The following is a 27235-nucleotide window of genomic DNA, read 5'->3' on the forward strand; positions in this document are numbered from 1 at the left end:
GCAAGGGTTGAATAGTGTGCAGTAAATGGGGCCACTCATTGAACAATAAGGAGAAAACTGAATAGTGAATAGCAGCTCATTAACTGAGCACCATTCTTGTGCACAGAATGATGCATGAAAAAATAGCATGTAACCATGTAATTAAGGGCTGTATTGTAATGCACAGGCACAAGCGCGGTGAATACAGGTTGCACAGGCAACCTTCAATCTGGCATTTCTGAAATTTTGAGCACTTGACTGCCACCTCAATAATGTTCTTTTAACTATTTTTGTGTGCATATGTATCTCCACACAAAAAAAAAACTTAATTAAGATCTAGTTAAAGCTGCAGGCACATATCAGTGTTGTGAGTGCCTATTTCTTTTCAAAGCATTTGAGGGTTTGGGGTTTTTTGTTTGTTTGTTTGTTTTTAAGAAGCCTTTAAGCATTAGAAATCCCCAAAACATAGAGTTAAATTAAGCCTGCACTTCCGAAACGCTGCACCGAAACTGCCTGCAGCCCTTACTCCTCCTCCTGCTTCTGCTTCTGGCAGTGCCCTGGACTCGTGATCAGCCCCAAGCACATGACATGAAGCAGCTGCTGATACAGCGGAGCCACAAGAGGGAAGAAGACGGGAACAGAGGTCAGAATCAGAAGGCTGTTCTGCTTCATTGGCAGTTTGGGAGTTATCCCTTCCCCTGCACTCTCAACACACATGTAGTATGACAAGTTCCCCTCAGTATTAAATGTGCCCAAAAGATAATAAATGAATGAAAGAGAAGGACGGGTGGGTGGGAGGAAGCCTTGATCACATGAGGAGAAGCAGGAACTGGAGTTGGGCACCGGCAGTTTCTGCAGAGCAAGTCCGTGCAGGAAGTCGGAACTTCAAAGAAACAATTGTAAGTAAAGTCACTGTAAAGGAAAACACATTTATGTGCCTAGGATTTTGTAATGTGAGCAAAGTGATTGCAAGGAGAGTCACATAGATACACTAGTAAAAGTGGAATATTAAGGGGAGACACATTTATAAAGCGCAGAAGTAAAGGAGATGTGAATTTCAAAAATCAAATGGGTAGAGAGAAATGAAACTATCCAGCAGTTGGATTGACAGAGTAAATAGGTAAGCCTATATTATCACTTCATTAAAATCAAAGTAAGATACTGCCATTTAAATTAAACAATTTTAAATAATATCAATACTTTTTAATGATATGATCATGTAAAGGCAATGAATGAAGTGAATGAAAGCTCAAAGGAGAGGATGTACTGTGCCTATAATGAAAAGGAGGACTTGTGGCACCTTAGAGACTAACAAAGTTATTTGAGCATAAGCTCTCGGAAGTGAGCTGTAGCTCACGAAAGCTTATGTTCAAATAAATTGGTTAGTCTCTAAGGTGCCACAAGTACTCCTGTTCTTTTTGCGAATACAGACTAACAAGGCTGCTACTCTGAAACCTGTGCCTATAATGCTTCTGTGGGTATGTTAATGCTTCTCTCAGTGTGGTAATTTGCCTAATTAATGCTTCTGGAGTGAGTGAGATGAAAGGGGTGAAATATCTGCTGATGTAAGTGAGCAAGGCTACACGGAAGTCTCTAGAGCTGAGCCCACTTCCAACAAGACACAATTTCAGCCTAGGCCCTCTACACAAGAACGCTGACTGTGGAAACAAATCCATTACAATCGTAATTATTAAATGGATTATCATCCATGTTGCTTTTGTTTGAAAAGGGAAAAGGATAACAGAGAGTTTGAGTTCTCAGTTACCATTTGAGTTACATTTTTGAAGAGTCGCACAATATTTGCAGATTCGTACGTGAAAAAATAAATGACATGTGCCGTTATTTCATTTGTGACTGTATTTGTGATTACTTATTTCTGGCCAGATTCCACCATCGGTATTCTTGCTGGGAAGTCCTTTACTCTGAGTTAGTTCCCTTGACATCATGGAATAAGGTACTACTCAGCATGAGTAAGGGAATTAAAATCTGGCCCTTGGTGAATTGAACTGCATATTTTTTCTATGAGAGAAAAAAGGTAAGTGAGGCATTGTCTTTTACTGGGCCAACCTACCTTGTCTCTCAAATATTTTGGGACCAAGGCAGCTACAACACCACCGCAAACAACTGTTTTTTCTATGACAGGTTCAGAGCAGCAGCCGTGTTAGTGTGTATCCACAAAAAGAACAGGAGTATTTGTGAGACCTTAGACACTAACTAATTTATTAGAGCATAAGCTTTCGTGGGCTACAGCCCACTTCATCGGATGCATAGAATGGAACATATAGTAAGAAGATATATATACACACATACAGAGAACATGAAAAGGTGGAAGTAGCCATACCAACTGTAAGAGGCTAATTAATTAAGATGAGCTATCGGCAGGAGAAAAAAACTTTTGTAGTGATAATCAAGATGGCCCATTCAGACAGTTGACAAGAAGGTAGGAGGATACTTAACATGGGAAAACAGATTCAATCTGTGTAATGACCCAGCCACTCCCAGTCTCTCTTCAAACCCAAGTTAATGGTATTTAGTTTGCATGTTAATTAGAGCTCAGCAGTTTCTCCTTGGAGTCTGTTTTTGAAGCTTATCTGTGGCAAAATTGCCACTCTGTTATATTGTTTGTTTGGGGGGGTTTTTTGTTTTGTTTTTTTACAAACATATAGCAAAATACTGTAAAAACTCTCTGAAACAGCTTGCGTTCTAAATAGACCAGACAGACAAAGGATGAGTGGGAAAACAGAGGCCTAGACAGGTGGAGTAAGTTGCCCCATGCTCTTCTCATGGTGGGGTACCTTCTACTCCAACCCTAAGGAATCTCCTGGTTTTTTCTTGGGTGTTCAAAGAGAAAACACCCCAACACCCTCCAGGGGGAAACATTTAAATAATTACATTCATTTCGCTCCATGTGGAGAGTAAACTTTTCACCTGCTGATCCTAGTTTCAAGCAAAACCTGTCACTCTGCTGCCGCAGTGGATAATAGGGCCAGTCCAGGAGGAATGGATGTGGGGGAACACAGCTCTTCCTCCATTGCTGAAAGCAGAGGGAGAGCTCCCTCTCTTCTTTGGCTGATCATGTAAGAGTTCGCCATCTGGTTTCAACCTGCTTTAACCACTGAGGCCAACTAAGGAGCATTTGCAGTATTACCAGGATCCTAGCACCAGGAGCTACTACTTGGAAGATTGGCCAAAATCTCATCCACAAAATGAAGCCCCTCAATAAAAATGCCCTGATTTTCACAGGCCTGAGCACCTCTGAAATTCAGGTCACTTATTTTGATGACTAATATTGGAACCCAGGTTTGGAAAATTATGGCCACTGTTATTTATAAATATGTGCTACTTTTCCAATAGCGGTATTTAGTGCATCTGCGTGTGGAGATGCCAGACTGCACTGGGATGTTATTTTAGTCTAGTATAAAGAGTGGTACAAATACAGTGGTACCACATAACTATCACACCAAATACTCTCCTTTATATTTAGTTTTTGGAATCTTTACACATTAAACTTCTGCTGTCATGGACAAAGTTCAGTGATTTCGTGTGAATGAAATGTTTTACATTTCATTGCCACCTGGGGCTATTTCCTGATAAATTCCCAGCATTAGCTTTTACCCATAATCCTCTAAATGTGGTGTTTCTAATGTATTTAATATTTGTTACACGCGTCTACCTGCATGAAACAGCATTTCAGTAGTGTCTGTGACAGCAAACACTCTCTGCAAGCTTTCCCTCACTGCCTTCTTCCCAAAAGTTTCCATGGAGGTTTAAGGAAGAAACTTTATGACTTCCCTCCCACACATTCCGCAGAAAAAAACCTAGGGCCCCTTAAACTCCATGGATTGTAAGAGCTGCAGCAATCCTAGGCTTCCATCCTGGCTCTGTGGAACAACTGCCCTGCACACCTTCCCCTCCATTCTGGTTTCTAGGCAATGTGGTGTGACTAGAGTCTCACTGCCAAGACTTCTTCCACCAGAGGAAGAGATTGCACTGAATTGCCTAATACTTGCTGTCAAGCAAACCCAAAAGACATCAGCCTGCTTGGTTCCAGGCAATCTCCCATAGCAACATTCTGGATCTAGGATCATTCCAACATTCCAGTATTAGCACCTGTCCATAAAGAACCACGGGCCTTCCCTTAAGCCAGATACATTTGAGTAGTCATAATTCTGTATTATGGCTGTGTCTGTTCTCTAACTACTCATGTTTTTCTCCCTAATCAAAATTTTATGGCGGTAGCTCATTAGGCTACATTATTCCTTACAAATTTTTTCAGCTTTTGGGAAGTAGAAAGCAGGACTTTTTAAACCCCCACATTACTAAAAATCAAACCCCATTAGGACTGCTATGATCCAATGACATATATTTATTTAATTCTCTTCTCTGTTTTCAGAAGCTGCCTGAAAGGATCTTCATTTAAACAGCATCACAACAAGAAGCATTTTCAGAACAGAAATGAACAGCTGGAGAGCAAATAACAGCTCCGTCAACAGCAATGGAACAGATCTCACTATTGGCTTTATGTCTTCTGCGATAGCTGTCTTTTTATTTGGGACAAATTTTGTACCTGTTAAGAAATTTGATACTGGTGATGGTAAACAATCTGTTTTTGTTTTTTAAATAGTTTTACCACTTGTAAGAACAGTGTTTTAAGTTTTACACACTTTCAGTGAGAATATGGAATCTGCTGGTTACTGAAACTTCCCGGCTATGTCTACATTCACCCCAGCACAGCCTTAAGCTACAGAGAGAGGTGGAAGAATCACAGCATTTTTAATTCACAACAATTTGTTTTGTAAATGCAATAATAAAAACGCCAGGAAGTGGAAAAACTTTGAGAGCCCCTTCTTATATCTTGCCATCCACTTACGAGAGATGGAGTATATTGCAGGATGCTGCAAGATGGAAAAGCAAAAAGTGAAGGGCCTTTCAGTCCCCCGCAGTTTGCACATTCTCAAATACACACTTCAGTGTGTAGTATTTACCCTTTGTAGCTGGTGATCTATTAAATATCTCCATCCTGTGAGTCACGTTATTGTAGATAACATTAAAAGCAATCAAAAGTAGAAACTTGAGTACTTCTGTCTTGGGAATATGATAACACGAAACAACCCCTTTAGTTTCTTACTTATGGTTTATGATTTTGCCACAGCACTTCACTTGCTTTATATGGGGGTCATGCTATATCTAGGTATATGTGAAGACATTATTATTATTTGTTGGTTATCAGAGTCCCACGATCAAAAAAGGCTTATCCCAAATTACTTTTCTGTAACCATGTCTGCATTACAGGGTGGATCCTAGCCTCTGTTTTCTCCCCTATTTGTGCCAATCCAGCACTGCAAAGGGGACAAAAAAGTGGGCTTAAATATTCAGCAAAGGATTCCCCTTGTGTAAGGGAAGTCCTGGGGAAGGAGGGGCATAAAGCCAGAAAATACTTCACCCACTCCTGGCCCCTCCGAGTACAGGATCTGCTGGGAGTGAGAGGAAATTTGGCCAGAGTGTACAACAATCTGGCTATCCTGTGTTACTGGTACAGCTCCAGGACTGTCCCACACAGTGCAAGTTAGAGCAGGGGTTCTCAAACTGGGGGTCGGGACCCCTCAGGGGGTCACGAGCTGTCAGCCTCTACCTCAAACCCCGCTTTGCCTCCAGCATTTGTAATGGTGTTAAATATATTAAAAAGTGTTTTTAATTTATAAGGGGGATCGCACTCAGAGGCTTGCTATGTGAAAGGGGTCACCAGTAAAACAAGTTTGAGAGCCACTGAGTTAGAGTAATTTCTAGGCTGTTCTAACATGTTCATGGTTTGGAGGGAAAGTAACTTAAGTCCATCCTCTTCAAGAGCCAAGCAGAGCTCATGTGCACCTGAGGATCTGGGCACTATTAACTCTGTCCAAGCAAGTGTAGTTTCCAAGCATATGGAGAATGCGAGAACCCAGAAAAAGATGACTGGTTGACTGCTAACATCTTGCCTCAAAATATAACCTTTAAAAAATATTGTAACATGGCTACATAAACATCATAAGGCATAGTTCTCTAAAATATGTGACCAGATTTCAATTGTATCTGTATAATTCATCTGAGACATATTATATGAACAAGAAACAACAGGTTCACATGTACAATACTTGAAAGAAATCTTTTTTTTTTAAAACCATTGATGGTAACATATTCATTAGTTTGTCTGTTTTCTCCCCAGGAATGTTCTTCCAGTGGATTCTCTGTGCTGCAATATGGATTGTATCATTGGTGGTGAACCTTATTCAGCATAGCCCTACGTTTTGGCCTCTTGCTATGGTTGGGGGAAGTGTATGGGCTACAGGTAATGAGGAAGAGATCCTACTTCTTCAGAGGCACAGTAAAGCTAATTCCTCAGAGGAGGCAGAGATAACATTGAAATATTTGATATACTAAATGGATCTTTGTTATTTCTACTCTGTGGATCTCTTATTGTATGTATTACTGTGAACATGATATTTTACAGTTTTATCATTGACAGTGGTCTTCAGCAGCCTTATTTAAAAACCTAAAGTAATACAGGTACCAAATAATATCCATGTTTTAGAAGGGCTTAAGAAATAAGATGCTAAAGTTACCTTAACCATATAGCAACATAGGCTGAATGCTTACATTTTAAATGGCTATAAGAAACCTATTGGTCCAAGTTTTTTGAAAGTCCAAAGTTAGGCTTCTAAATAAGTGACCTGATTTTCAAGAGTGCTGAGCATCCAGCAGCTCCCACTGAAGCCAGTGGGAGCTGGTGGGTGATAAGCACTGTGTATTTCCTAATTTTGTCCTCAAATTGGATTGATATAAATTAAACCTTAAAGAAACATCCACCCAAAAAAAAAAAAAAAGCATGAAATGACTAGACCCTCTAAGCTGTAGTCCAGTGCAGGGCTCTTTAATAGGAAGCATCACTGAATAAGACAGATTCTTCTCCTTAGGGACAGAAATATCTGTAAAACCTCTTTGCAGAATACAGAAATTTTCAGTTTAGTAAGTATATGGGAAAATATAAAAACTCAAGAATACTGGTCTCTTCCTATTCCTAAAACATGATTATTGCACAGTTAGACATAAATGGCATTTTCTTCTTGAGAGAAATTTAGGACCAGATACCAGGCATTCTTGTAGGGTTGAGGTGCATTAAAGACCTTACATACAATGCCTTCAGCACCTTCCTTTTGTAAGCACCAAATTCACACCAAGAATAGCTTTCAAAATTGTGGATGATGAAGAATTGAAGAAATTGTGTTTGTGTGTGCGTGCATTTGTTAAATATTTAACAACAACATCATGTCCTGCATATTGACTGATGTTGTTCAAAAGATCTGAATTTACAAACCATATTGAAATTCAAAGTACAAATATGAGCACTCAATTTTAAAACCAAAATATTTTGGCAATAGAATAATTTTGCTTTGTGTTTTTCCATATTGCAGGTAACATTACAGTTGTCCCCATTGTTAAAACCATTGGTTTAGGTCTTGGACTCTTAATCTGGGCTTCTTTTAATTTGCTAACTGGCTGGGCAAGCTCAAGGTAACTGCATTTGAACTTTAAACTGCACAACATGAATGCTGTCATTTCCTCATTAACAACTCTAATGAAAATATTCAACATGAATGCAAAAGATGTATCAAATAGAAAAGATTTTTTTTCTCCCAGTGAAATATACAGGTTAATTGTGATCCATTGTGCTCCCTTATTTGTGAGATTCTCAATAAGAGGAAAATGTTTACTGGATCTTCTTTGCAAAAGAGCCTAGATGCTCACTCATCTGATTAATTAAAATCATAGTTTTCATGTGCAAGTAAAATGCTGTTTATTTTCTTGTTTTCTTTATCATCATAATTGTGCATGGTTAAATTAATTTCTTTTAGCCTGGACATTTACATTTACATGCCTTTTGGCAAAACTTCACTAAGCATGAACCCAGTCCTGATAATCTGGACTTCAGTGGGACTACTTGCATTAGTAAGGATTTCTAAGACTGGAATCTAATTTTAAATTTAATACATGTAAATGGAATCAAATAAAGCTGTGGTTAAATATTCCAGGTTCGGCTGGTTTGGAATTGACCCAGAAGAGGTATCAAAACCCATCTTAAATTATATTGGAGCTGGACTTTCAGTGTTAAGGTAAATACTCTTCCTAATAATAAACAACTTCTTTGATTTAAAAGATCATAGATTTAGCGACTGAGGAGTTGATTTAATAGGAGAGGATGTGTGTTAGTTGAATACATTTTGCAAATGCAGTTCATTTAAAACTTAATAAGTTGTCCTATCCAGTGAGACAGAGAAATATTTTCAGAATTAGACAAATGTTAATTCCAATTCAATGGCAAAATAGGTCTTCATAAATGGAGAAGCGCATTTTTATGCCAATGGACATGTTAAATACCATCCCAGATGTAGACTGATTGATTGTCATAGTTAAATTCTTCAAATATTTCACTTTGCAAATTGTTGGGCAAAGCCTTCCCTAGAAAAGGCTATGATCTCCTGGTGGAATTTGTCTCTCATTAGTCCTTCAGAGAGGTGGAGTTTGCTGCTTCTTTGCCCCTTTCCATAGACTAGGCCACAAGACCCTTCCTCAAACCTGGCAGACTCCATAGATTCAGCTGAATCCAGGACCATCCACACCACCTCTTGCCCCCAGAGGCTCTGCAATCCCCAGCAGTGAAGCTCTGAAGCCATACTGCCAGAATTCCCCAACCATGGCATCCTACAGGACCCCCTACAGTGCCTCCAATTCTTTATTTATATATGGGAGCAGCTATTCTATGCAAGACACTTTCCAGACACTTAGGGAGGATGGAACTCACAGTTTAAGCATTTCATCTAAGCTTCATAGGCCTGGAGGGGGAACAATGTGTGTTTGCCTGGTCTTCATGGGGGAGGCTGAAATCCCCCCTTCCCAATATTCCTTCCTCTCCCCTCAGGAGGGGGAAGAACCATGCATGATGGGGACCCGCGCCATTCCTTGGCATTAAAAACCAAACCCTGCCAATCCTGATTTACAGATTCACCTGATCAAATTTGAAAGTTAAATATGTTGGTAATTACTCCTATTTAAACCTCAATGTCCCACACTCCTACCAATCACAGAACTAGGCTTCTGAGGAGGGGCTTAACATTTTCAGTTGAGTTGAACTGAAAAACATGTAAGGCTATAAAAAACAAATCCAAGTACTGCCTGAGGAAATGGACCTAGAATTTCTATTCTCAGTTTATGTCCCAGGCCAAACTAAGTGCAGTAAGCTGTTGAGTCTGCTGCACAGAAGCTGTAAATGTAAGGGTGTGTTAAAAACATCCTTATTATAAACAGTTTAGTTACCATCTAGAAACACTAATTCTGGTACATGTAGTATGCTTTTGCTTTTTGAAAAGAAGATCTCATTCATTTTCTCCTCTCCTTACTCTCCACCTCCACCCCATGGAGGGTGTATATAGAATTTCCCTCAGGATATCCCAGTGTACATCTGCTATAGTTTGAAAATGCGGTACTGGGCTATGACAACTGTCTTTAGAAAAATAATGTAGTGATATATCAGAACAGTGACATTTACATCCTATTAATATGACAAGAGATAACTATAAGGACTGTACTACGTTTTTAAAAGTGGATTTGATCCGATTATTTACTTGTGTTTAAATTAATTAATAAGATTAATCAAGCTAGTTAAGAGTTCATTTCAAGATATACTGAAGTGTGACATTGTCAAACCAAGGATGAAAAATAAGGAACAAAATGAAAATGTGGATTATGCCTTCAACTACTTTGTTTTTGCCCTGGGGTATTAAATTTTATGAAATGATGTTTGGTACATGTTAATGTACTTTTCTCTTCACAGCACTATCATATTTCTTTTTGTAAAAAGTGAAGTTCAAAGTTCTTCAACTTCATTAGAAGCCACCCCATTACTGAGAGAGAGTGTAAGTACACTGACTGTTGTTTTACTTCACTGAAAATATGCATCAGCATAAAAAGAAAAGCAATTACTTGATGTTACCCAGATTTGCCAACATTCATGGTCAAATGGAGATGCCCATTTATATGAACTTCAATTTATGGGTCTTGTAAGATCGATAGCATATAGCAACAGAAACAGCTTTTTGCAATAGTCTGGTTGTTACTGGCTTGGCATGTTTTATAAGTTCACAAGTCCTTTTCTATTATGACACAGGTTTTATAATGATTGAGAATATCCCCCCCATGTCAGAAAGGGGAAATAATTTTAATTACAGCTATTGGAGCTAAAACTGAACTGTAAAAGTAGAATATTAGATAAAAGGAAGCAAACAATGTGTCTTGGCAGCCAGATTCCCTGCTGCACAGCAGAGTGGGGAAGCTAGCAGGCAGGTAATTATGACTTCCTGTTCCTTGACCCTGGCCTTGGCACAGGTTAGAGACCTGAGGCTGGTGCCAGATGGCTGTTGTCCCTTAGGGAGCATGAACCAGGGAAGGATAACTGGAGCACAGCAGCACGCTTCAGTCAATCTCTATCCCCATTTCACTATGCTGCCTGAACTGGGGACCACAGGAAGGGAGGCATAGAAGCCAACTATGCCCACTGGATTCCTCCATATCAAGGGAATCCTCAGCAAGGGATTTGTGGGTGGAGCAAAGAAAGCAGAGAGTGGCATAGAATCTGCTTGTATTATAGAGAAGGATTCAGTGTGTGCATGGAAAGACGAAAATAAGCAGAAATGGTTATGGATCTGAAACGATACTAGTGATGGCAAAGGACCCACACAGTCAACAACAACACTGGAAACAGAGAACAAACAAAACCTCTGGATTTTAGCACCCACCAAATTTAAGGGAAAACATGTTTTGAAATCCAAATTTGGGTTTGGATTCTCTCTCTCTACAGTGTGTTGAGTTAAGCCCCAGAGTCAGACACCGTGAAGCCTTTGAAATCCTGAGCCAATCTTTTTGCTTTGGGCCTATCTGTAAACCCATGTCTCCTGACTTTCGTTGGGAAGATTTTTTCCCCTGATGTGTGACTGGTCTATTTTAAAACATGCACTTTTTTTTGGATGTTTTCCAAAACATTTGACACTAAAATTGTAACTGTTGTCAACAGTCAGTCAACAATTCTGAAAATACCTGTTCTGATGCTTCATGGGTAGACAGTCTTTCTCCACTACGAAAAAGAGTAATGTAAGTAGCTACCATTTCTTTTCTTCGTTCTTGCTAGTTGACCTGGGTTTCTTGAAGTTGCTACAAAATAGTAAAGGAACTTCTGTGTCCTGTACTGTATGAAGCACACTGTAACAAATGATTGATAGTTTTTATAAATGTTAGTACTATAATGAAGAGGTATAACTGCAAAACTACTTAGATACATTTTAACTGGATAAAAGTGTTTGTCCTTCTAATTCTTCAATGTGCTGTCTCTTACTGGCCACAATATTAATTACAATTACAAATGATCTATACTGTCTTGTGGAGATTACTTAAAATAGATTTTCAGTGACTTTTCAATTGTCCCAATATGTGTTTATGCCATCATATGCAAAGATTACAGAAACACAGGATGCTGTGGTCAGTTTTATGCAAGACTGTGTTTATTTTCTCTTGACACAGACTTAGTTTAAGCTTGAAATTAGGCAAAGGTTTCTAACCATCAGAGGAGTGAAATTCTGGAACAGCCTTCCATGGGAAGCAGTGGAGGCAAAAAACCTAACTGGCTTCAAGACTCAGTTTGATAAGTTTATGGAAGGGATGGCATGTGGCCCATTGGCAACTGGCAAAAGCAAATATCCCCAACGGCTGGAGACAAGACACTATATGGGGAGCATTCTGAGTTACCACAGAGAATTCTTTTCCAGGTATCTTTCTGGTAGGTCTTGCCCACATGCTCAGGGCCTAACGGATGGCCACATTTGGGGTTGGGAAGGAATTTTCCCCTCGGTCAGATTGGCAGGGACCCGGGGGGTTTTTCACCTTCCTCTGCAGCATGGGGCAAGGATCACTCACAGGTTTGAATTAGTGTAAATGGTGAATTCTCTGTAGCTTGAAGTCTTTAAACCATGATTTGAGGACTTCAGTAACTCAGCCAGAAGGTAAAGGGTCTATTTCAGGAGTGGGTAGGTGAGGTTCTGTGGCCTGCAATGTGCAGGAGGTCAGGTTAGATGATGACGATGGTCCCGTCTGACCTTAAAGTCTATGAGACTTTTACCTACTTGCTTTATGCCTGTTAGTGGTCACCCTGTATAGTGGATCTAAATGTTCACAGCTACCAGCACATCTTAGTAAAGTTCATTGTTGTGTCTTGTCATTAACCTTGATTGTACACTCATTAGCTCTTTGTTACATGCTTGTACAGCACCTAGCGCTGTGGGGCACTGGATAGGGCTCTAGGCACTACTGTAATTTCTATATCATTACTAGCAATTTGCATGTGCAGCATGTTTTACATAGTATCATTCTCGACCTGTTATGTCTTAAGTATATTATCTAATCTACTGGTTAATAATGGATTCCTTTCTTTCTCTCTCTCTCTCTCTCTTTTTTGTTTTTTTAAGAGGCTGTACCCTAGCAGTAGTAGCTGGAATATTCTATGGTTCCAGCTTTGTGCCCGTGCTGTACATCAAGGACCATGGTAGAAGAAACGAAACGATATACAGAGGAGCAAGTCAATTTGGTAAAGGCCAATGAGCCATTTTTAAAAAGAAAAGGAGTACTTGTGGTACCTTAGAGACTAACCAATTTATTTGAGCATAAGCTTTCATGAGCTACAGCATCTGATGAAGTGAGCTGTAGCTCACGAAAGCTTATGCTCTAATAAATTGGTTAGTCTCTAAGGTGCCACAAGTACTCCTTTTCTTTTTGCGAATACAGACTAACACGGCTGTTACTCTGAAACGAGCCATTTTTATTTCACCTTATAACTACTGTATGTCCTATTGATTTTGTAAATTGATTTGGTGATTTTTGCCATGCCTCCTGGTGTTATGTGGTGACAAAGGAGTCGGTGCACATGATTCTCCACTACCTTGCCCTGTTTGTAGTCACTTACAGCTGGGCAAACTGGGTGCAATCACTCCCATTCTGATCTGGTAGTGTTTTACACCCACTTTGCGCAGGTGTAAATCCCTACACAAGATGTGAGGCAATGGCCAGTCAGGCCCAGTGAATGCCAAACTTCACTGATGTTTAGACACAATTTCATTCACAACAAAATGTTTTTTCTTTGAAGCATTTTGAAATGTAGTCACATTTTCTACTTATTTTTGTTGTGAGAGGTCATATAGATTCTCACTGCTGCATTGGTAGGCAATATTCCAAATATGTAAGGAGCCTAATTAATATAAATGTTTGGTTTCTTCACCCATTTTTCAGCTCATGCTCTGCTTTTACTGTGCAGAAAATATATTTATATGATGATTATATGAATTATCCCCATTAAGTATGGGGATAATTATCAATTATGGGAAAATATAGACACCACCTGCTTTAAAAGTGGAAATGCATTCAGCTGCAGCCAAACAAGACAAGTTCAATTTTCTCTCTCAGTTGCAGGCTTCCAGTGGCATTAATTCCACCTGGGGTGGATGTGAGAGAACACAAGGGCTTACTATTCTATGTTCCTCCAGCCTGGCCAGCATAGCGCCAGAAGTGAGTAGGTTGAGGGCATGAGCCCAGCCCAGGCAGGGCAGAGAAACTGATTTAGTGCCTACTAACGGAGCTGGAAGGAGCATTTCAAGCCATCCTTCCCCAGGCTTGACCACCCCCTACTTTGCAGCCCTATCTGCGTCTCCTTTGTCTTCCAACAATTCATGCAAGTGTATTGTACCACGGTCATTCTCTTGCAATTTCTTGTGGGAGTGGAGGCTTCATAAATTGTCTTCCTCACAGTGCTGCAGTAATAATGAACCAAAGTCTCTAATTAGACAGGTGGACAACGAGCTTCTTGGCTCCTGCAGTCTTCATCACACGACAAATTCACATAGAGCAGAGGACCTAAGAGATAGCACAAATAAGGAAAGAGTCTGTCTACTCACATAACAAGCTTAGGACAAAAACAAGGGATTCCTTTTCTTCTTGAGACAAAAACATTGGTGCTTAAGTGTGAGGTTTAGGCACCCAAATCCCACTTTTAGGCTCTACTGTGATCCATACTCTTGAGGTCCCTTCTAGCCCTATGTTTATATGATTTTATGGCATAGTCATCTCAGTGAAAGTCCCTTATATAATTTAACCTGCATGATTGAACAACTCCATCTATAGTAATATTTGTAGTCATGTTTGGGTCACGTGGATAATGCAACAAGCTACCTTCCTTTGTTTTTCTTATTTTTGGTTGTTGTTTTTTTTTTAAATGGATGGACAATGACCAAACTTCAAGTTGTTAGTATTAGTGTCTTATGCATTTTTGTATTTATGCACACTATGTATGAAACAGCATAGAATAAGTTTAGTAAAAATATTTACAGTAACTGTGATTTTAAATCTTTACCTCTGTGCCATTTCTGTTTCAGATTTAGATTATGTCTTTGCACACTTTAGTGGAATCTTTCTTACAAGTACCATATATTTTTTGATCTACTGTGCCGTCATGAAAAATAAACCTAAAGTTTACCCTGAAGCCATAATACCAGGTATGACTATTCAATAAAATAGTTATTAATTTAAGTTACTTCCTGTAATCATTTCAACTGTACTACTATAATGATTCCAAATCATACTCTTGGGATTATGGTTAATTTTGGAAGTATGTTCTCTTGACTTTTGGTATCTTTTGAAAGAGCACATGTGAAAAAGTTGGGAGACAATGAAAAATTGTGGTCCAATTTGGAATGTGATGTTGCATGTTAAAGATGTTCTGAAATTGACACTTTGCCAGAACGGAGAACACATTGCCCGGAAAATTATAACTGAGACCTATATATTGTACTGACCTTTGAAAATTTTAGAACTTCTGTGAGGAAGGAGTGAGGAGAAAAAAAAAATATCCTCTTTGCGAAAGGCCAGATGGTGATGTGGTGTCACAGCAAATGTAAGAAAAATAAACAGAAACTGAGTCAACAGAAATAGCTGTAAATTCAGTAGTGGTGAGTGCATTTGGATTCCATGTATTTTTCCAGAATTCAGTATCTAAGCAGAATTTTTGACACACCCATACAGTTTAAATAGTCTTAAGCCAAAAGACACTTTGACCTCAAACTCTTGTCCTGCTATTAAATGATTAGTGATTAACTGATTTTTTTTTTCTAATTTAATGCTGTGAATAATACCCATTGAACAAAGCAAAACCAACAAACAAAAAGCCAGGCTAAACGTTTTCCAGACTGACATATGAATGCAAAACCACAATTTCCTATACAGCAGTATAATAGTAAAGCAATTAATTACTCCATGTATGTGCTCTTTCACTTTGGTAATAATGCATTATTTTACTATGTTATTGCCATTTTCTGTAAGTGTTCTTTGCTGTAAGTCTTAAGAGAACAAAAGTATAATAATTTAAATCTGCCTGGGACAAAGACTAAAGTCTGAAAGAATGATTCTTTTGATTTCAGCAGAAGTTCTTCTCTTTCCAGCCCATCCTATCAATGTTTACTTTTGCTAGGAACATTAAGGCACATATTGTACTTCATATTTTGTCTTTATGTTGAGTAACAGAAACATTTAAGATACCAAATTTCACGATCAATTTTAAATGCAAACATTGTATTACGAAACATTATTCTAAATACAATTACATCAGTCCTGACTGTTTCAGTCAAATCCTACTGTGGATCTTAGAAAATCTGCACAATGAGATCAAGCCATATCTCCAACCAGGACTGGGCTAGCTGTGACAGATTAACAATATCGTGTAATATCCTGAACAAACCTTATGGAATTAAGATAAACTTAAATAAATAAAGTTAAACCTTATTGAATTAGGTTTAATACCTTTGGGGTATGTTATATTAAAAATGCAGTTCTGTATTTGTTATTGTATGTACCTTCTCTAGGACGGAGGGAAGTGCTAATATACTTTCTCCATTATCAACCTTTTGAAGGAACCAACAGGCAAGAAAAAGGTTTTTGATTGATAACCTGGTTTTAAACTGACTCAGGGCCTTCTTTCTGATCAAGCAAATGGACAGGACTCCTGGTCCACAGAGAGTTCCAATCTTTAGGGTAGGGTTGGAAGTACTAGGCCCACTGGGATCTCATAAGACTGGGTATTTGCTCTGAGCTGAACTTATAACCACAAGGAATCCCCTTGGGAGGGAGATTGAAGAACTGCTTTCTCTCCAGGATCCAGTTAGCATTGGTAAGCTTATTAGTACGTGTGTAGGTTTTTATTGTTTTTAATATGTTTTCTCGGTAATGCTTTTTACCTTAAGAACAAAGTAAGCATGCATAGAAAGTGCTTACTGTAACAATTACACCTATTAACCATCTCTGAAGAGAAAGCAAGCAGGTGTCCTTGAGCAGCCTGTCTGTGCTGGGAATAATAGAGTGTAGGCAGGGAACTGTGTCACCTGGAAATTCCCCAATAAGAAGAGAGAGAGTGACACAGAGGTCCATTCAAGAGCAATGGTTGGGAAACTGGAAGCCTGACAATGGGTGCCCTTGCTGAACCACTGAGGGGAAATACAAATGCAGTTTCCTGAATTTTGACACCACCTAACTGCTCACCCAGAAATACTTCCTGTGGAGTTACCATTCTATGGCCATTTCTCTTGGAGAGGATGATTTTAACCCTTAATGTTGGATTTAGATAATAATCGTCAACATACTATTCAGATTCTGGTTTACATTTGCACGTAGTAAATTGTAATGTCTTTCACTGCCTGCTGTAGGTGGCCTATATTTTGTTGTAGATAGTTTTCTGATTGGAATTTGTTGTTTCTAGGGTTTGGTGCTGGTGTACTTTGGGCAATAGCCAATTGTTGCTGGTTCATAGCGAATCACTACCTCAGTGCGGTGGTCAGCTTTCCAATAATCACTGCTGTGAGTACCTTTTTAAAAAAATTGTTAATTGTGTCATTATTATTTAAAATGAGGGTTTTCTTTTCCCTTCTGGGGGATAATTTTCAACTTTGAGGTGTGCAGTCTGTACAGCCAGTCTGTAGTTCTAGTTCTGTGTCTCCCCCTTTGGCTTTTAGGAAAGTATAATTATGACAACAACCATCTAGGGTGGCATCAAGGGTTGAATTAATGGCCTCCACATCTAAAAGAATGAGTAGATTTTAAGTGAGAGAGTCAGTCTCTGTAAAAGACCCTCATCCTCTGTAGATGAGGCGCCGAGGGAGGAGACACTGATCAGCCAGTTACACTTTTCACTGTATTCCTCACAACTTGTGATATTTTCTGTCTTTAATATTTATTTTGCATAAAGTTATGAATTCAGATATTAATCCTTTTGTGTGTTTTCAATACAGTAACTCCTCACTTAATGTTGTAGTTATATTCCTGAAAAATGCGACTTTAAGCGCAGCGATGTTAAGCGAATCCAATTTTCCCGTAAGAATGAATGTTAATAGAATCCTCTGGACAAAAACTTAAAGTTACAGAAAACAGGAATAAACCTCCCTCTTATCACAGGGAAAAGTCACAAGAAAAACAAAAGAGAAACTAATCCACCTTGCCTGGCTTACCTATACTGGTTGCAATATTGGAGACTTGGGTTGGAGAAGATGGATTTCTGTCTGGCCCCTCTCAGTCCCAGGAGAGAACCTCCACACAAAACAAAGAGCACAAAAAAACCCTTTCCCTTTCCACCCCCCCAAGATTTGAAAGTATCTTTGGTTCTGTTGGTCAGGTGCTAACCCAGTTATCTAAGCTTCCTAACCCCTTACAGATAAGGAGGAATTCTAGGCTACCCTTAGCTGTATGGTTCTGAAAGGGGGGGTTAGGTTCCAGGGAATTTTTTTTTTTGCCAGACAAAAGACTATTGTTTAAAACTTATACATGGTATAAGTTGTAAACAATTTAATACTGTACACAGCAATGATGACTGTGAAGCTTGGTTGAGGTGGTGGAGTCAGAGGGTGGGATATTTCCCAGGGAATGCCTTACTGCTAAAGGATGAACTAGCACTCAGCTGAGCTCTCAAGGGGTTAACTCGTTGTTAATGTAGCCTCACGCTCTTCAAGGCAGCAGGAATGGAGGGAGGGAAGACAGCATGGCAGACAGACACACACACTCTGTGTGTTTGTGTGCGAGAGAGAGAGAGAGAGAGATGCGCATTTTCCCTTTAAGTATGCTGACCCACTCTTAAGTACACTGCCTTGTTAAGTTAATCAGCAAGGTGAGACCACAGCTGCCGCCAGGAAGCTCCCTCCGTCCTGAGCCCTGTCGTGTGTCCCCCTGCTCTATGGAGATGTGGTAAGTGGGATGCAGGGGGGAGGGGGACACCCTGACATTAGCCCCCCTCTTCTCCCCCCCAGCAAGCAGGAGGCTCTGGGAGCAGCTCCAAGGCAGAGGGCAGGAGCAGTACATGGCAGTGGGGGGAGGGACAGCTGAACTGCCTGGCAATTGATAGCCTGCTGGGTGGCTGCTGCACAGGGAACTTAGGGGAGCGGGGAGCTGATAGGGGGGCTGCCAGTCCACCCTGGTTCCTAGCTACCACCAGCTAGCTGCAATGGGCTGCTCTTCCTGCAAGCTGTGGACAAAGCAGGTGGCTGCCAAACGATGACGTTATAAGGGAGCATTGCGCAACTTGAAACGAGCATGTTCCCTAATTTATCAATGTAACAACGTTAACCGGGATGACTTTAAGTGAGGAGTTACTGTACCTAATACATGCTCTTTGTTACAAAGATTAATGGCACTATTTGTGTGACTGAGGCTATATCTACACTATGAAATTAGGTCGAATTTATAGAAGTTGATTTTGTAGAAAGCGTTTTTATACAGTCGATTGTGTGTGTCCCCACACAAATGCTCTAAGTGCATTTAGTCGGCGGAGTGCGTCCACAGTACCGAGGCAACCGTCGACTTAAGGTCAGGCTTGGCAAAGCCCTGGCTGGGATGATTTAATTGGGGATGGGTCCTGCTTTTGAGCAGGGGGTTGGACTAGATGACCTCCTGAGGTCCCTTCCAACCCTGATATTCTATGATTCTATGACTTCCGGAGCATTGCACTGTGGGTAGCTATCCCACAGTTCCCGCAGTCTCCGCCACCCATTTGAATTTTGGGTAGAAATCCCAATAACCTGATGGAGCAAAAATGTTGTTGCAGGTGGTTCTGGGTACGTATCTTCAGGCCCCCCCCTTTCCTCCCTCCATGAAAGCAACGGCAGACAATCATTTTGCGCCTTTTTTCCTGGGTTACCCGTGCAGACGCCATACCACAGCAAGCGTGGAGCCTGCTCAGCTCACCGTCATTGTACGTCTCCTGGGTGCTGGCAGACACGGTACTGCATTGCTACACAGCAGCAGCTCATTGCCTTTTGGCATTGGCAGCAGACAGTGCAGTATGACTGGTAGCCATCATCGCCAGGGTGCTCTTTTAGTCAACCTCAGTGAGGTCAGTCAGGGGCGCCTGGGCAAACATGGGAGTGACTCAGCCAGGTCATTTCCCTTCTAAGTTTTGTCTCATGGCGATTCAGTCCTTCCGGCAGTCGTACTGCACTGTCTTCTAATGCGCAGCCAGGAGACGACGATGGCCAGCAGTCATACTGCACCGTCTTCTGCCAAGCACCCAGGAGATGACGATGGCTAGCAGTCGTACTACACCATCTGCTACCAGCAAGATGTATAAAGATAGATGAAGTGGATCAAAACAAGAAATAGACCAGATTTGTTTTGTATTCATTTTCTCCCCCCTTCCTCCCTCCCCCCCTCCATCCATGAAATCAACGGCCTGCTAAACCCAAGGTTTTGAGTTCTGTCCTTGAGGGGGCCATTCTGTTTCTCCTTGATGCAAAGCCATCCCCTTTATTGATTTTAATTCCCTGTAAGCCAACCCTGTAAGCCATGTTGTCACTCGCCCCTCCCTCCGTCAGAGCAACGGCAGACAATCATTTCGCGCCTTTTTTCAGCACAGATGCCATAGCTCTGGGAACATGGAGCCCACTCAGATTACCATGGCAATTACGAGCACTATAAACACCGCACACATTATCAAGCAGGATATGCAGAACCATAACCCGCAAGAAAAGCAAAACCAGGCAAGGAGGAGGCGACTGCAGTGCGGTGATGAGAGTGATGAGGACATGGACATAGACTTCTCACAAAGTATGGGCCCCTGCAATGTGCACATCATGGTGTCAATTGGGCAGGTTCATGGCGTGGAACGCCGATTCTGGGCCCGGGAAACAAGCACAGAGTGGTGGAACCGTATAGTGTTGCAGGTCTGGAACGATTCCCAGTGGCTGCGAAACTTTCGCATGCATAAGGGCACTTTCATGGAACTTTGTGACTTGCTTTCCCCTGCCCTGAAGTGCAAGAATACCAAGATGAGAGCAGCCCTCACAATTCACAAGCGAGTGGCGATAGCCCTGTGGAACCTTGCAATGCCAGACAGCTACCAGTCAGTCGGGTATCAATTTGGAGTGGGCAAATCTACTGTGGGGGCTGCTGTGATGCAAGTAGCCAACACAATCACTGAGCTGCTGATATCAAGGGTAGTGACTCTGGGAAATGTGCAGGTCATACTGGATGGCTTTGCTGCAATGGGATTCCCTAACTGTGGTGGGGCCATAGACGGAACGCATATCCCTATCTTGGGACCGGAGCACCAAGGCAACGAGTACGTAAACCAAAAGGGGTACTTTTCAATGGTGCTGCAAGCACTGGTGGATCACAAGGGACGTTTCACCAACATCAATGTGGGATGGCCGGGAAAGGTACATGATGATCGCTCGCATCTTCAGGAACTCTGGTCTGTTTCAACAGCTGCAGCAAGGGACTTTCCAGACCAGAAAATAACCACTGGGGATGTTGAAATGCCTATAGTTATCCTTGGGGACCTAGCCTACCCCTTAATGCCATGGCTCATGAAGCCGTACACAGGCACCCTGGACAGTTGTCAGGAGCTGTTCAACTACAGGCTGAGCAAGTGCAGAATGGTGGTAGAATGTGCATTTGGGCATTTAAAAGTGCGCTGGTGCAGTTTACTGACTCAGTTAGACCTAAGTGAAACCAATATTCCCATTGTTATTACTGCTTGCTGTGCGCTCCACAATATCTGTGAGAGCAAGGGGGAGACGTTTATGGAGGAGTGGGAGGTTGAGGCAAATCTCCTGGCCACTGATTATGAGCAGCCAGACACCAGGGTGGTTAGAAGAGTACAGGAGGGCACGGTACGCATCAGAGAAACTTTGAAAAGCAGTTTCAGGAATGGCTAGGCTATGGTGTGACAGTTCTGTTGGTTTCTCCTTGATGGAACGCCCCTTTCCCCTCCCCCCCGGGTTCATTCTACTTTCCTGTAAGCTAAGCACCCTCCCCTCCCCCCTTCGATCACCGCTTGCAGAAGCAATAAAGTCATTGTTGCTTCACATTCATGCATTCTTTATTTATTCATCACACAAATAGGGGGATAACTGCCAAGGTATCCCAGGAGGGGTGGTGGAGGAGGGAAGGACAAGGCCACACAGCACTTTAAAACTTATTGAATGCCAGGCTTCTGTTGCTTGGGCAATCCTCTGGGGTGGAGTGGCTGGGTGGCTGGAGGCCCCCCCACCGCGTTCTTGGGCATCTGGGTGAGGAGGCTATGGAACTTGGGGAGGAGGGTGGTTGGTTACACAGGGGCTGTAGCGGCAGTCTGTGCTCCTGCTGCCTTTCCTGCAGCTCAACCATACGCTGGGGCATATGAGTTTGATCCTCCAGCAGCCTGAGCATTGACTTCTGCCTTTTTTCAGCAAGCTGACACCACCTCCTATCTTCAGCCCGCCACCTCTCCTCGCAGTCCTATTGTGTTTTCCTGCACTCTGAGATTGTCTGCCTCCACGTATTTTGCTGTGCTCTGTCAGTGTGAGAGGACAGCATGAGGTCAGAGAACATTTCATCATGAGTGCGTTTTTTTTTTGCCTTCTAATCTTCGCTAGCCTCTGGGAAGGAGAAACATATGCAGCTGATGGAGGAAAAAAAGGGAGAGTGGTAGTTAAAAAGACACATTTTATAGAACAATGGGTACACTCTTTCACAGTAGATCTTGCTGTTAACATTACATAGCACATGTGCTTTCATTACAAGGTCGCATTTTGCCTCTTATTGAGGGTATGCCAGTTTGGTGTGAGAGTGCCGGGCAACAGAATTCGGCTTGCAGGTAGCCATGGTAAGCCACAGTCTTTTGGATTCTTTAACCTTCATAACATGTGGGAATGGTTTCAAAGAGCAGCCCCCTCATTTCCCATACGAAGTAGCCATTGGGATGGCCATTAAAAATGGGTTGGCAATTTAAAAGGAGGGGCTGCGGTTTCCGGGTTCACGTGCAGCAGAAACCCAACTAACCCCCCCTCTCCTCCACACACACTTCTCTGGGATGATGGCTTCACCCCTCTCCCCACCGCATGGCTAACAGCGGGGAAGATTTCTGTTCGGCCACAGGGAAACAGCCCAGCAGGAATGGGCACCTCTGAATGTCCACTTACTAAAACCACCCTATTTCAACCAGGTGACTATGAACGATATCACTCTCCTGAGGGTAACACAGAGAGATAAAGAACGGATGATGTTTGAATGCCAGCAAACACCAGGACCATACGCTGCAATGCTTTGTTCTGCAGTGATTCCCGACTACGTGCTACTGGCCTGGCGTGGTAAAGCGTCCTACCATGGAGGACGGAATAGGGCTGCCCTCCCTAGAAACCTTTTGCAAAGGCTTTGGGAGTACATCCAGGAGAGTTTTATGGAGATGTCCCTGGAGGATTTCTGCTCCATCCCCAGACACGTTAACAGACTTTTCCAGTAGCTGTACTGGCTGCGAATGCCAGGGCAAATTAATCATTAAACACGCTTGCTTTTAAACCATGTATAATATTTACAAAGGTACACTCACCAGAGGTCCCTTCTCCGCCTTCAGGGTCCGGGAGCCCGCTTTGGGTGGGTTCAGGGGGTACTGGGTCCAGGTCCAGGGTGATAAACAGATCCTGGCTGGTGGGGAAACCGGTTTCTCCACTTCCTTGCTGTGAGCTATCTACAACCTCCTCATCATCATAATCTTCCTTGCCCCCAAAACCCGCTTCCATGTTGCCTCCCACTCCTTGGACGGAGTCAAGCACAGGGTTTGGGTAGTGGTGGCTGCATCCCCTAGAATGGCATGCAGCTCATCATAGAAGTGGCATGTCTGGGGCTCTGAACCAGAGCGGCCGTTTGCCTCTCTGGTTTTCTGGTAGGCTTGCCTCAGCTCCTTAAGTTTCACACGGCACTGCTTTGGGTCCCTGTTGTGGCCTCTGTCCTTCATGCCCTGGGAGATTTTTTCAAATATTTTGGCATTTCCTCTGTTCAAACGGAGTTCTTCCAGCATGGATTCGTCTCCCCATACAGCGATTAGATCCCATACCTCCCGTTCAGTCCATGCTGGAGCTCTTCAGCGATTCTGGGACTGCATGGTCTCCTGTGATGATGAGCTCTGCATGGTGACCTGTGCAGGTGAGCTCGCCACGCTGGCCAAACAGGAAATGAGATTCAAAAGTTTGCGGGCCTTTTCCTGTATACCTGGACAGTGCATCTGAGTTGAGAGTGCTGTCCAGAGCGGTCACAACTGAGCACTCTTGGATAGCTCCCGGAGGCCAATACCATCAAATTGCATCCACAGTACCCCAAATTCGACCCAGCAAGGCCAATTTCAGTGCTAATCCCCTCGTTGGGGGGTGGGGGTGGGGAGGAGTACAGAAATCGATTTTAAGAGTCCTTTAAGTCGAAAAAAAGGGCTTCGTCGTGTGGACGGGTGCAGTGTTAAATCGAGATAACACTGCTAAATTTGACCTAAATTCGTAGTGTAGACCAGCCCTTAGATAAGCGGCAGCTGGCCTATTTTATTTAAATATATGATACAGTACATATGAGCAGTTAGTCTTTTGTAGCTGCATAAGTTTTATCTTCCACTAGATAAAGAGCCACCTTGCCAGGTACTCTGTGTCAGTGTAAGAGATGATGTAGTAAATGAGCTTATGCTGTTAATGTATGTGTCTTTTTGTATAGGGGAACTGTAGTCTTGTGGTGCCAATCATGCTTTTGGCTTTGGATGAAATGCACTTTTTTTAGTTTGAATCAACCTCTCTACTCCATTTCAGAGGGGTTGGCATCATGGGTTTCCAGCCAGTTCACTGTCACACACCTGTTATTGACACTCTTCCCCACTTTATTCACCTTGCATGTATTAAGTGTAACATGAGAACTCATTCGTTGCTCTGTATTTTAAGTGACATATTTTTGTTCATAGTATGACGATTTCCTGGTGTGTATTTAATAATTCTTTCCTTCAGGCATTGGAAGTCATAATATAGCTTTCACTGGGAAAAGAATGGTATTTCCAGGTGCTTTTCATTATCACTAAGTTTGCTGTCAGCTAGGAAAACTGTAGTATAACATCATTGATCAATGGTAGTTTTATGACCTGTTCATCTGGCCTGACTATGGGGATTATCCAGATTATTGCTAAATAAAAGAGGGTGTATTTTTAGTCTTTCACTTTCACGACAAGTGTTTAAGGCAAACTTTGTTCAACTGGTTAGTTTTAATAATGAAATAAGTATTAGGAATAACCATGGTAACTGCTAAGATCATGTGCAGAAGCCTGAGTAGCCTCCTCCAACCTGGACTGCAGATGAAAATCTGATGTGAGACTTACTAGTTGGAGAATATCAAGAATGAATATAGTGGCAGGTTCAAGATTCTGTCTCTGCAATCTAATTTAGGTCCAGATCATGCCCTCTCCTCAGATTTTCTCCCCCTTTTTCTTCCTCCTGCAGGATTTACTGACCCTTCCTTTGAAATCTTTACAACGTTTCTGTTTTGTTCATAAGCATTTACAGTTGCATTACACAGGAAGGAAAGGTCTGAATTAAGCATTGAGGAAATTGCCCATTTTTAAGAAATGCTATATATATTAACAAAGCTAACCTTGTTCTTTAGGGCCCTGGTTTTGTAGCGGCTATGTGGGGAGTCCTGGTATTTAAAGAAATAAAGGTAAGTCCAATGGTGTCCTAACTTTTTTACCTGTAACTGACTTCAAGAATTGCATGTGAAACCTGAGACTTGAGGATACATGGTACAATGCTGTCTCCATGAGACTTCTTCTGCACCTGTCAGAAGTGGGCAGATGCAAGATGGAGCTTTGACCATTGTCATGCCAGAGTATTTTTTCTAAGAAAAAGTTTGATGTGAGCTTTCATTCACTTTAGAAGAATGAAAACTTGAATTCCACATCTGTATAAAAAGCAGTGAGAAAGCATGAGGGACTTTTTGCAGGATCAGGAGGCAAGAGCCCAAGAACAAATGGATTATTTAAGAATATAACCAAAAGACTTTTTGGATATTAAACATGTTTTCGATTGACAAGGACAAAGGTAGCTATAACATGTTTTAGATTAATGGAGTACTATTTTTGGATGTCTGAAAGAAGATTTTAGAAGTCTCATGAGTAGACAATATACTTTGCTGTAATTTTAAAAATTGTATACTTTAGAAGTCCTACATTTTGAAAGATTAAAATGGGAATACCGCTAAAATTAGTCTCTGCTGTTTAGAGAGATTACTAAATGCTACCACTGTAACTAGAGCTGGATGAAATATTTGTCATACTTTTCCCCCCCCCTAGTTGAACAGTTGCTTGCGTGTAGTTTGTGAAATTTACATAAAACTGAAGAGCTTTGATTTTTATTTTATTTTTGGAAAAAACATTGAAAAGCCATTTTCACTTTAAAAGTCTCCCTTGTGAAAGTTGAACAAACTTCTAGAACTGGTGGTGCCACTGTCCCATGAGTCACATTGTCTAGTGCATTAGGCAAATAGACCCATATAAGGGATGGTGCACCTAATTCCCATTAAAATCAATGAGAGTTAAGCGCTTCTGTTGGGAAAGGGCCTAAGACCCAGATCCTTAAAGGTATTGGCACTTAAGATCATGCAAGTACATGAAAGTGTCATGGACTTCAAAGGGACTACTCACATACTTAAGCATGTTCTTATAGGTACATCCACACTGACATAAAAACCTGCAGCCCAAAATCAGTTGACCCAGGCATGCAGGGCTCAGGTGTTGAGGCTAAAAATTGCAGTGAAGACATTCATGCTTGTGCGAGCAGCCAGGCTTTGAAAGCCACCCCCCTTGCAGTGTTTCAGAGCCCAGGCTCCAGACCAAGCCTGAACATCTATACTGCAATTTTTGAGCCCTGTGAGCTTGAGTCAGCTGACCTGGACCAGCCACGACCCTGCCACAGTCCTCGTATTGCCGTGTGTATATACCCATAAGCACATGCTTAACTTTAAGTAAAGTTGGTAAATATCATTGTCTGAGCTACATATATGAGGAAAGTGAGGATCAGCCAACCTCCCTGAGCCAACATCACACAGCAAGTCAGTGTCCAAACCAGGATTAGAACTCAAGTTGCCCAGTTAATTTGTAAGAATCTATTCAACTAATTTTGCCCCTTTTGCTGTTTGAGAATTGCCCTGGAGTAGAATGAAATTTCTCAAACACATTCAAAGTTATTTGCTGAATAGTTTTTGTGACTAATTCCTATATAAAAATATCACTCACCATGAGCTGCTTTGTGAACATTCTTTATGAACCGAGGCCAGCTCCCTTTGAAGTCAAAGGAAAGACTCCCATTAACTTTGTAGGCCTTATTTAAGCAATGTTTGGCTGGGTTTGAATAGACACATCAACCATGTTCGGTTCCCTGACTGGAAGAGAGTAACTCTTCTGTTGTAAGCACTGAACTTGGGATTCACTTTCCATGAGTATTCACTTAAAATTTGTTTCTAATAAATAAAAAGAAAAGGAGGACTTGTGGCACCTTAGAGACTAACCAATTTATTAGAGCATAAGCTTTCGTGAGCTACAGCTCACTTCCTCAGATGCATATCGTGGAAACTGCAGCAGGCTTTATATATACACAGAGAATATGAAACAATACCTATTCCCACCCCACTGTCCTGCTGGTAATAGCTTATCTAAAGTGATTTCCAGCACAAATCCAGGTTTTCTCACCCTCCACCCCCCCACACAAATTCACTCTCCTGCTGGTGATAGCCCATCCAAAGTGACAACTCTTTACACAATGTGCATGACAATCAAGCTGGGCTATTTCCTGCATAAATCCAGGTTCTCACATCCCCCAAT

General features: G+C 41.6%; 1 protein-coding gene across 6 annotated transcripts in view; it reads left to right on the forward strand.

Annotated features, from left to right (window-relative positions):
* Positions 1–571: 571 nt before the first annotated feature.
* Positions 572–27235, forward strand: part of TMEM144 (transmembrane protein 144) — a 28883-nt gene continuing 2219 nt past the window's right edge. Inside the window, exons 1-12 of one of the 6 annotated variants that reach the window (XM_084625942.1) lie at positions 572–878; positions 1864–2014; positions 4373–4573; positions 6182–6304; positions 7428–7527; positions 8046–8126; positions 9845–9926; positions 11081–11157; positions 12525–12643; positions 14481–14600; positions 16853–16950; positions 25024–25077. In XM_084625942.1, the coding sequence (XP_084482068.1) occupies positions 4435–4573; positions 6182–6304; positions 7428–7527; positions 8046–8126; positions 9845–9926; positions 11081–11157; positions 12525–12643; positions 14481–14600; positions 16853–16950; positions 25024–25077 (993 nt within the window). In that variant the 5' untranslated portion in view covers positions 572–878; positions 1864–2014; positions 4373–4434. Of the gene's footprint in view, positions 879–956; positions 1100–1863; positions 2015–4372; positions 4574–6181; positions 6305–7427; positions 7528–8045; positions 8127–9844; positions 9927–11080; positions 11158–12524; positions 12644–14480; positions 14601–16852; positions 16951–25023; positions 25078–27235 lie in introns of those variants that run through there. The other 5 variants (XM_084625943.1, XM_084625941.1, XM_084625944.1 and 2 more) reach the window with 5 other exon arrangements.

The sequence above is a fragment of the Lepidochelys olivacea genome, assembly GCF_965140295.1.
Source record: "Lepidochelys olivacea isolate rLepOli2 genome assembly, chromosome: 4".
NCBI lineage: Eukaryota > Metazoa > Chordata > Testudines > Cheloniidae > Lepidochelys > Lepidochelys olivacea.